We start from the raw sequence: 11,639 nt of genomic DNA, 5'->3' as shown, positions 1-11,639 counted from the left end.
TTTTTGACTCACTTGCGTAAACAAAGTGAGCCTATGTTTTAACCCGGTGTTCGGTTGTCTGTGTGTGTGTGTGTGTGTGTGTGTGTGTGTGTCCGTGTGTCTGTGTGTCCGTGGTAAACTTTAACATTGACATTTTCTCTGCAAATACTTTGTCAGTTGACACCAAATTTGGCATAAAAATAGGAAAAATTCAGTTCTTTCCAGTCATCTTGTTTAAAACAATATTGCACCTCTGGGATGGGCACAAAAAATAAAAAAGAAGCCTAATTATATGCAAACTGCATTTACTGTTATATTTATAATTTTTGTATTCTCTAAACTTGGCACTTTGACCTCTTATTCTGACACAACAACAAGCGGAGTCATTATTATCATTTTTTGTTCAAACAGGAACTTCTTTTGCTAAGCATGGAATTTTTATTTATTTTGCAAACGTTTTGGTGCAGATAGTAAAAAAGGGAAATTACTCTGTAATTAATGCCAGGGGACTTAATTTATCACATGTGAGTCTTGAAGGCCTTGCCTCTCTTGTTCATATATTACATGGTCAGCCTGCAGTTTGATCCTATGAGTTGGGATTGTTATTGTCGTGGTGATGTGAAGATACACCAGCCACTTCAAAATCTCTGAAATATAAAACTGTGGTAGATTTGGAAGTACTGCTTGAAAATCCCAAAATTTGACATAACCATTTCAACTCACGTGTTTTACGAAGAACGAATGTTATGCCCATACAGCCCACGACCAAACTGATGTAACCTGTATTGTTTGCGATGAAAACCGCCATTGCCGTAATAGCAAACACAAATCAAGTTAGCATTTCTTATCTCGGACTTTAAAAACAGGCCTCGTTGCAGACGAAACAACCGTTTCCAAAGTTCAAACCGGGAGAAGCCAAAGTGTGACAGAACATCAACTCTTTGTTTTCAACGTCACAAAGTCCATGCAATTCTTCACCTTGATCTTTATACGACATGTTGACAGGCATCCACTTCTGGCATAAAACGTCAACAGTTGAAAAGGAGAGTGCAAACACACACACACACACTCACACACAGAGAGAAATGAATGAACAAAGAAACCAAAAAGACTCAAAATGTTGGTAGTACAACCGTCTCTGAGTCTGTCAGCGGAAAACAACTGCTCACCACTGCAAGACCAGACCATGACCACGTCAGTGAACAAATGTTCACCTCACTGTCACAGCATTGCGAGGAAAGTGACTAAGTCCCACCTGTTTTGTTGTTGTTTTACAGCCCCACGCTTTCTCTCACACACACTCTCTCAGAGCTAAGCCTCGGTATCTCCATATTTCTCCTCTCCTTCCGTCTCTCCACTGGTTGTCTGTTTCTGATCAATACACCATAAGCTAGGCTATCCACTGACTTTTTTCTTGCAGTCAGCAGGTCTGACCCAAAGTATCTTTCTGAACTCCTCCCATTATTATCTATACTCTGAGTTGCCAACCCTGTTCTTCTTCTGATACTTGGCTTCTCAGGATACCTCACGTCAGAAGTAAGACCTACGGACACATAATTTTTTTTTTTATTTTTTTTTTTATCATTTTCATTTCAATCGCCAAAAACGTGGAACACACTCCCTGAAAACCTCCGACATTTTGACTCCCTCACTTCTTTCAAATCTGGTCTCAAAACTCACCCTCAGCAGTTTGTTTCGTTGTGACAGGTCCACTCTGCGTGTTGTGTGCTTGACTGTGTGTGTCACTATATGTGTGGCATCGACGTGTTTACTGCATATGAATATTCTAAAGTGGATACTTAATTAACTGGAATGAACATTAAAGAAAAATGGATCGAAGGGTTTCTTTCAGTTCCGGTCAGCCTGTTGTCAGACTGGTTTGTGCAGATCTATACATGTTGCAGTGTGCCTGAGGCAATGTCAACGTCTCCTTTACAGCCGAATTAAAATAATTTCGTAAATAATCGAGATGTGTCACGAAAACATGATTTGAATGGTGTTATTACCTCAAATGCAGTTATATTTTATTGCGCTGAAAGGACCCATAGTATTAGATTTTAGATTTGGTCGACCAGTGACGTCAGATGTGGCGTGGTGTTGGGGATGAGACTATACTTGTTTCTGAACAGATCATGCTTGGTTTAATCCCCGTAGCAGGCCTGATGTTTGTTTGTTTGTTTGTTTTTTGTTGTTGTTTTTTTTTTTTTTATCATACAAAGCCTATCAATACAAGACCAATTTTAACGAATTTTTTTCTCCCCCCTCCCTCCCCCGGGTCATACTAAAATGCGAAAAGACGCGAAAAGACACGAAAAGACGCGAAAAGACACGAAAAGACGCGAAAAGACACGAAAAGACACGCGAAAAGACGCGAAAAGACACGAAAATACACCGGAAAAGAATGTGAAAAGACATGAAAAGTCCTGGAATATCTATTCTGATGTCTTTTCAGATGTGTTTTCGCGTCTTTTCGCGTCTTTTAAGTAAGACACGAAAAGATACGAAAACACATCTGAAAAAACATGTGAAAAGACACTTTTCGTGTCATTTCGTGTCTTTTCGCAATTTCACATTCTTTTCATATGTCTTTTCGCGTCTTTTCGTGTCTTTTCGCGTCTTTTCGCGTCTTTTCGAGTCTTTTCGTGTCTTTTCGCGTCTTTTCGAGTTTTAGTGACACCGTGCCATACTAAAATGCGAAAAGACGCGAAAAGACACGAAAAGACACGCGAAAAGACACGAAAAGACGCGAAAAGACACGAAAAGACGCGAAAAGACACGAAAAGACACGCGAAAAGACACGAAAAGACGCGAAAAGACACGAAAAGACGCGAAAATACACCGGAAAAGAATGTGAAAAGACATGAAAAGTTCTGGAATATCTGTTCTGATGTCTTTTCGGATGTCTTTTCGTGTCTTTTAAGTAAGACACGAAAAGACGCGAAAAGATACGAAAACACATCTGAAAAAACATGTGAAAAGACACTTTTCGTGTCATTTCGTGTCTTTTCGCATTTTCACATTCTTTTCGGATGTCTTTTCGCGTTTTCACATTTTTTTCATATGTCTTTTCGTGTCTTTTCGCGTCTTTTTGTGTCTTTTCGTGTCTTTTCGCGTCTTTTCGTGTCTTTTCGAGTTTTAGTGACACCGTGCCTCTCTCTTGTTTTGTTGTTGTTGTTGTTTGTTTTCATTTTCGCAGAAAGATGGGAGCTAAGGTCACGAAACCAAGGAAAACAGAACAAATGGGGAGGAATAAACATGAAGGTAAAGTAGAGCTCACACGTAGGTTATCATCATTGTTGATCCGTTGTCGCTTGTTGTGTCTTGTGCACAACTAATTAATTTTGTGCCGCGAGCTTGTCTAGAAAATGTATTGGGCAAGTGTTTGCGTTCGTGTGTGTGTGTGTGTGTGTGTGTGTGTGTGTGTGTGTGTTTATAGTGTTCATTCATTCATTCATTTGAATATCAGAACTGCAATGTGCAACACATTTCATGTTCATGAAGTGTCGCCATGAGCCTTAAAATGATTATTTCATTGATGCATGTTGCAGATGTCAAAATGAAGAGAACAAACAAAGTAAAGTGGGAGTGGGAAAGAAACCCAGATTAAAGAAAAAAAAAAGAGAAAAAAACGTGGTTCGAGTTAGAATGTGGTGGTACATAAAATGTGTGTGTGTGTGTGTGTGTGTGTGTGTGTGTGTGTGTGTGAATCTCTCTCTCTCTCCCTGTCCATCCAAAAGCAAAAACATATATTTTAAGCCACAAAAAGTAAAATGGCAACGCCAACAACACTTGTAACGCACACTAAGACATGCACGCACGTACACACATATACACACGCGTTTGTACACATACAGACAAACGTACGCACACACAGAACTGCGTTTCAGGATTGACTTTTTATCATGTTTGCACATTATGCAATGCATACAGTGAACTGGTCACACTTTACCTGCTTCGTGTGTAATTCGTTATTGTCAAGGAATACCAATAATATGATGTTTCATTCTCACGCATTATTTCATCAAAACTTTCCCCAAATATTATTCTCTCCACCCATAACTCTTTCCCCCCCCCCCCCCCCCCCCCCCCTGCCCCCACACCCCGAGTTGAAACATTTGAGGAAACATACACTGTGCATAAATCCCGCAAACATGTTGGTTTTTTTTTTAACAAACTGATTTTTGTTTGTTCGTGGTTGTTTTGCTTTATCATTATCATATATATCTTCTTTTTTTTTTTTCTTTTTTTTTTTCAAGCAATGGCTTTTATGTATGAAATTATCATTCTGCTGTGGCATGGTTTATTTACGACCCTCTCCACTCCCACTCCTAAAAAAAAGAAGAAAAGATCAAGATCTTTTTTGCGTGTAACAACATGTATGGACGAATGCTGTATTCAAATTATGCTTCCTCTTTGTTTGAACCAAATTCATGAATGCCGCACACGCATTTTGCTTTGATGATAGCCATTCTTTCTAGTTTAGAAAGGAGAATTGCAAGCCGTTAAAAAAAATCAATGTGTGTGTGTGAGAGAGAGAGAGAGATGTCAGAAGACTTACCAGGCAGAATCGAAATGATCATAAAATGATTCTGTCATTTGGGAATCAACGATAATTATAAACAGCACATAATATTCACGCTCGATTAATTGAATGCAGAACAGCAAGTGTCAGAAGAACACTCTGACGGAATCAATCCAGACAATCAATAGCAACGTTTATTTCTTTTACAAGATCAACACTGCTATGAAATAAAACATAATTTGAGACGATTTCAGAAAAAAAAAAATCAATGGCAAGGTCCAATCACATCGAAAACTGAACTGATTTCATTCTAACATGTGTTTGTTGTAGACTACAGTCATGCTAAACGCAACAGAAAATGTCCACCTGTCCGGCCGAAAGCTCCTTGATGACCCCCTGTGCTGTTAGAATCAGTGCAGAAGGACGGCAGCAAACAGGAGGGTCACGGTGATCATATACTGAGATGTTAGGGTTGTAGCCGCGTTTGCACCTGGGGTGTTTGGGCCAAGTTCCTCGGCAATCTGCGTGAGGTTGGCGTACTCTTCTGCATTTCCGACAGAACACACGCAGCCGTAGGGTGTTGGTGGGAAACTGTTGAGTACCGCGCTTTGATATGGGTGTGGAGGACAGCAGTATTTCAGACTATCGTAAGTTCCGTATTCCAGGCCGTCTTCGCCGTTGTAGTTCCAGTAGTGGTCGCAGATGTTTCCGAAAAGGCAAGGCATCGCTGCACACAGTTTTGGAGCAGTTAACTTCGACAAACTTTTAAAAAAAGTTTTCATAATGGGATGGCTCAGTTCGGTGGGTGTTTTTTTAAATGTGTGTGTGTGTGTGTGTGTGTGTGTGTGTGTGTGTGTGTAGATTCGTCAGAAGTAAAACAGCACAGGGGTCATCAAGGTGCTTATGATCGACAGAGCATTTATGTCATAATTATTGTTCTGCATCAATCTGAAGTGAATCAATCAAAAAAAAAAAAAAAAAAAAAAAAATATGTATATATACATATATATAATATGTATATATATATATATATATATATATATATATATATGGTTTTTTTTTAATTGATTCACTTCAGATTGACGCAGAACAATAATTATGACATAAATGCTCTGTCGATCATAAGCACCTTGATGACCCCTGTGCTGTTTTACTATATATATACATATTATATATATGTATATATACATATTATATATATATATATATTTTTTTTTTGGATTGATTCACTTCAGATTGACGCAGAACAATAATTATGACATAAATGCTCTGTCGATCATAAGCACCTTGATGACCCCTGTGCTGTTTTACTTCCAAGAAAACAGTGCAGAAGGACGGCAACAAATTGGAGTAACACAGTGACCACATACTTGTATCTGATTCCTTGGCAGCCTGCGTGAAGTTGACGTACTTTTCTGCGGTTCCATGCAAGCACAGGCACAGTCTGGGGTGGGTGGGTAATCGGTGAGGTTCATGTCTTGGTTTTGGTGTGGTGGACAGCAGTAGAGTTCACCCTTGTAATTTCTTTGATAACTCAGAGGATATTTTACTTCCAACTGCGTACAGAACTCGTTTCCAAAAAAGCAGTGCAACCCTGCACACAAGAGGAAGGCAGCTAGTTTAACAAGACAAACTTTTGAAGTTTCCATAATGAGAGGGCTCAGTTTGTCTTTGTTTATCGTGGTGTGTGTGTGTGTGTGTGTGTGTGTGTGTGTGTGTGTTTGTATGTATGTGGGTGTGTGTGTGTGTGTGCGTGTATGTGTGTGTGTGCGCATGCGTGCTGTGTAGGTGTGTGGGGGCGTCTCTGCGTTCGTTTGTCAGCAACTGCGTGATATGATATCTGTTGACATTGTGATATGTTATCTCTTGACACTATTCAGAATTACAGTGTGACGTGTTATCTTTTGACATTGTCCAAAATCCAAGTTTCTGCGCGCATAAAACATGATGGTGTGATTCTGAGTGATATCTTAATTTGCTGTTATCACAAAACATTACCATGCTTATAAAAATGTTTTAGATTTTGTTTTAAGAAAGCGACACAGCACCATGCAATGATACAACACCCACACATACACATACACAGACATGCACGCACGGTCGGGGATGTTCTAAGGCATGTATGTTTTTAGTTCAACTAATTTTTCGGATCATTTTGTTATTTATTAGCTGATTAAGTCATCCAAAATCCACATGAGGGTTTGGATAAGTTGGACAGTATCGTCAATTTGCAACATTATGTGTAGGCTCGATCTCCCAGATTCACTTTAGTTGTTGTGGTGACTTCAGTGCCAAAACAACAGACTTCCCCGACACTGACTTTTCCGACAAAGACGCATGTTGAAATTTTCGTTGACATCCAAGATGTTGCGATATGTGTGTGTGTGTGTGTGTGTGTGTGTGTGTGTGCGCCACAACCTACACGTATACCTTCATCAAAGGATCGCAGCTCGAATAGATTTAGACTGAGCAGTTCTTAAAAAAATCAAATTGTGTTTTTGTTAACGGGCGAACAGGAATTGACTGGGAAAGGGAAACAGCCTGTATTGCGAATCATGGGATCAGTGTTGTTGATGATTGTTTCAAGACCACTGTTTGTCTTGATTATGGATTTTAAATTTGTTGACATATGTGAATCAGACCACCTTATTATTGCAATGACGTTTTCTAGTGTTGTGCAGCCTGACAGGTGTGAACAGTATTACCTTACAGACGATGACGATATACCAATGGAAAATTTTTTCAAGTTTTGTTTGTTTGTTTTTAATGGGACGGTCATTCCACTGAACACATTTGTCACAATAGAGAAACAGAATTTGGATAATTTATCAGCCGTCGAGAGAGGTGTTGATGCAGGGTAAGATTATCTCGTTAACCTGGTGAAGCGAACAACTGACAAGTGCGGACAGAGGAAGGCATAGCAAGAAGCACATACACAACAAGATCTAATCATATAGGCATACAGGTCAGCTATAGATAACACCGAGCATTGTCGTGTACAGTATGTGATCAAGTTAAATCGCCTTCCACTCATCGGGGGTCTCCTTTTTTTTTTTTTTTTTTTTTCTTAAACGCTTGTCAGATCCGATTTGAAAGTAGTGTAATTTCAATAAGCACGGAAGATGTGGTGCGTTTTCTTTTTGTTTGCTCAAGACATGCAACACTTGGTAAAAATGTACTCCACTGTTTCATTGCCCGTTACCATCACCTTTTAAAGATCGGTGCTATGTATAAACCTGAGTGGAAAGTGGGCCTCTAGGGTAGCTACTGTACACCTCATAGAACACCTCATGATTAATTTAAGTGTCCATGCGTTCACCTTACGCTGTTTATACCGTGTGAACCTTCACCTCTCCTGTCCGTATCTGTTAGATGTCATGGAAAGGCTGGATGAGAATTACTGTTATTGCGCGCGCGCGCTCACGCACGCACACACACACACACACACACACACACACACACACACACACACACATGAACACACACATGTGCGCGCGCACCGTCCGCACATTTGATTTCTATCCTACACCTCACTTGATGCAGAGGTCGACAACACGAACATCGAACCAGCGATCAGCAGAACAAACCAGTTTCGCCCCATGGTTCCAGCAGCGGCAGTGTATAGAACAATCTGAAAACAATGAAATTAATAATAGTATCTGCAACAGAATATGGCTCAAGCTTGACACGGTAGCTGGACAGTCTTTATTTTATTTCTTCTTCTTTTTTCGTATGACACAATTACACAATTCATAAGAACAGGCACATGCAGGTGAGCACGCACTCATGCACCCACCCACCCAGCCACCCGCCCACAGTACAGAGAGGGGGAAGGGAACATCATGTGCACTTAGTGGAGCGGTGGCTTTGTGGTATAATTTCCTGACTATGAAGCGATCGTCCGGAGTTTGATTCCGGTATGGGCCGGGATTATAGCTCCTTCTTCCAGTGGACCTTGACCGGTACATGGTGAGACGATGAACCCAAGTCCCGAGTGTGTCATGCACTCAGCACACATTAATGAACCCAAGACAGCATGAGAGTCGTCCGTAGACAAACGATTCGGTATCACAAAAACCCACTTTGACACACACACACACACACACACACAAAAAACAATTACAAAATCATACTTGCAGACAAGAAGAAGAAGAGAGAGCGAGAGAGAGAGAGAGAAGGTGGTCTTGCATTGTAGCCGTAGCCACACGCTCTCCTCTGCGTGGAGAGGATCCCAATCTAACACAGATAAATCTGGTAACAACAAAGTGTTGTAATATAATACAACGTAATATACCACACTGCATTACAATGCTCTGCACAACGCTACATAACAACACACAACATTGCGCACCACCGCAATGCAGTACAACACTATCGGCAATGTGCTTGTCACTAGACTTGGATCACTTCAAAATTCACCAGGCTTGAAATGTCTGAAGTTGATAATCAATCAGTGCACATGGGATCACTTCCCAATAAGTATGACACATTCATGTTTCATTTGATCAAAAAGAAAGAAAAAATAAGAAGAAAAAAGGAAAAGATGAAGAAGAAGAGGGAGGGGGAAAAAAGAAAAGAAAAGAAAAAGAAAAAAAAAACACAGTAAAATATATCCATCCGTGATCCCCTAAAAGTTAATGTTATCAATTAATATAATGAATATATATGAATGACATATCACATTTCACAACCTATCATAACATGAGTGCTGTTTTGGACATTCACGATTTCACCATAACCAGTCAAACCAGCAACATAAAAAAGAATAATCAAACAACAATAACAATAATAATGACACATTTATTATGTACTATATACCTACTGCAAATTTATTATGTAGTATGTACATAAAACACATTTATTATGTATTATGTACCAATTCATTTCACTCACCCTCGGATTCACAAAAACAAAAATGAAGCAGGTACACAGGTGTCGTTACGTGTGGGTTTATATATATATATATATATATAGATATATATATACACGACGCTCGCACACTACAAAGCGCCGGGAAGAGAGCGGCATTGATCGATTGACTTCCGGATTTTATACTTTGCTCAGAAAACTTGAGTATGCGCACTCGCCTTGGATTCCAATTGGCTGACTGTGATTAATTTTCCAATCAAGGCGTCACGACTGCGCAGTTTTTTTGCTGTTATCTCCTGTGGACCATGAACGCTTACCTGGATACTGGCATATAATTTTATGTCAGTAGGCCTACATCAGCACTGACGTATGAAAGAAATCACGCGACTCGATAGTGGTTCTTTATGTAGGTTCTTCCTGATTGAAGCTTGCAAGGATGATAACGTTTTACAGGCCTGTATAGAAAATTAATGTGGAGGGAAAAGGAACACAGAAGTATACTATCTGCAGTTTGATATGTTGTTGCAGTTGATTTTGCTATGACTTATAAAACAATGTATGTATGTATGTATGTATGTATATATATATATATATATATGTGTGTGTGTGTGTGTGTGTGTGTGTGTGAAGGTATATCGATGATAAAACACCACTACACATTAGATATGCGAACAATTCACGAGCAATTTGTTTCCTGGAAATGCGTTCTTCGAGCGGACGAATACCCCCCGACCCCCCACCCTCAAAAAAAAAAAAAAAATGATAATGAAAAAATAATAATACAAACATTCAAGACGCTGGCCAAAAACCCTCGGTTTCTGGCTGTGCTCAAACAACTTGCCAAACATTGAAGGCTTTATCAGCAAATGCTCGTTCTGTGTAGTGATATCTGCAGGTATGTGTGTGATAAAAGCTCACCAAAAGCACTCTCGATTAATCAAAACAGAGTGTGCAGCATGTACATTAAAAATAAAACCCCAAACTTTATTGATGCAGTTTCTCAAGCTGACCCCAAACGAGTAAGTTGTATCAGTGAGCCTGAAGAGAATCCATGTGAAACTGTTTGGAGAGACCATACCGTGGGTCAGATCTGAGGCTTTAACCGAGAGACACTGAGTACGCGTGTTGAGCAAGTGATCAGATCTGATGAAATGAAATCTCGATAAGATGTCAAAACCATGGCAAATTAACCTGACACCATATGAAGCCTGACAAGAACTTTTGACACCCCAAGACTCCGTTAGACAATGATTTTGTGCTTCTATCAAATTGTTCTCCCTGGCTCTCAATGAATGAATGAATCAATCAATCCCTTTGATGTCTAATAGGTAATGTGTATGAATTTGTGATCAGGCTTGCCTTATAAAGAGAGAGACAAAGAGTTAGAAACTATTTCAAGAAAAAAATACAGTAAAAACTCAGCACGGATGTTCAGTTTGCCTGTGTCATAATATTCAATGCGACTCCCTCTACAAAGAAGGGAAGCCATTCAGTACGCCCAGTCTCTTCGATTGGGAGATGCCTCTCACGCCACAGGTCCGTTTAAGCATGCAGTTGCTGTGGCGGGGTAAAGCTTTGCCTTGCAGCTCATTTGCTGATGGTGTTTGTTCGGCTGGAATAATACTCATGGTGGTCTCACGGGAGATACCCATTAAGCCACAGGTCAGTTTCACTCATGAATCGCGTGGCATGTGGTCAATGGCATTACAGAACTGTCAGTGCCATAACGGACCTGTGTGGCCAATGGCATTACAGAACTGTGCCATAACGGACCGGCGGCATGTTGGCCAATGGCATCGCAGAACTGTGCCATAACGGACCTGTGTAGCTATTGGCATTACAGAACTGTGCCCGCATAACAGACCCATGTGTTGCCAATGACTAGGTCATAACGGACCTGTGACATAGCGCTGTGGACCTGTATGCTATCTTTCACTCCAAAAAGTACAGCAGCGCTGGGCATAGATCGAAAATAAGCTCTTTCTCTCAGATCTCTCTCTCTCTCTCTCTGGTTTTATTCCTTGATCATAATCTTGACACACATGTATGACTCTCTGTCTGTCTGTCTGTCTCTCTCTGTGCTCTCTCTCAAGTTTTATTCAGTGCTTGATCATTATCTTGACATGTATTAATCTTTCTCCCCGGCTCTTTGTCCGCTGTCTGTTTGTCTCTCTTCAACACACACACAGAGACACACACGCACGCACGCACGCGCGCACACACGCACGCACGCACGCACGCACGTACACTCACATTTCTCTGCCTCTTT

The 11,639-nt window shown here is 40.3% G+C and overlaps 1 protein-coding gene across 1 annotated transcript; it reads right to left on the bottom strand.

Moving 5' to 3' along the window:
• Positions 1-4,204: 4,204 nt before the first annotated feature.
• Positions 4,205-9,553, bottom strand: LOC143301136 (uncharacterized). Its single transcript, XM_076615209.1, has 4 exons — positions 9,395-9,553; positions 8,036-8,132; positions 5,913-6,095; positions 4,205-5,228 (listed from the first exon to the last, which is right to left on the bottom strand). The coding sequence occupies exons 2-4, from the start codon at positions 8,100-8,102 to the stop codon at positions 4,912-4,914; spliced, it is 567 nt and encodes a 188-aa protein (XP_076471324.1). The 5' UTR covers positions 8,103-8,132; positions 9,395-9,553; the 3' UTR covers positions 4,205-4,911.
• Between the last annotated feature and the right edge of the window lie 2,086 nt (positions 9,554-11,639).

Source organism: Babylonia areolata, chromosome 2 (assembly GCF_041734735.1).
Source record: "Babylonia areolata isolate BAREFJ2019XMU chromosome 2, ASM4173473v1, whole genome shotgun sequence".
In the NCBI taxonomy this organism is placed as follows: Eukaryota; Metazoa; Mollusca; class Gastropoda; order Neogastropoda; family Buccinidae; genus Babylonia; species Babylonia areolata.
This window is presented reverse-complemented; position numbering and strand designations above follow the sequence as displayed.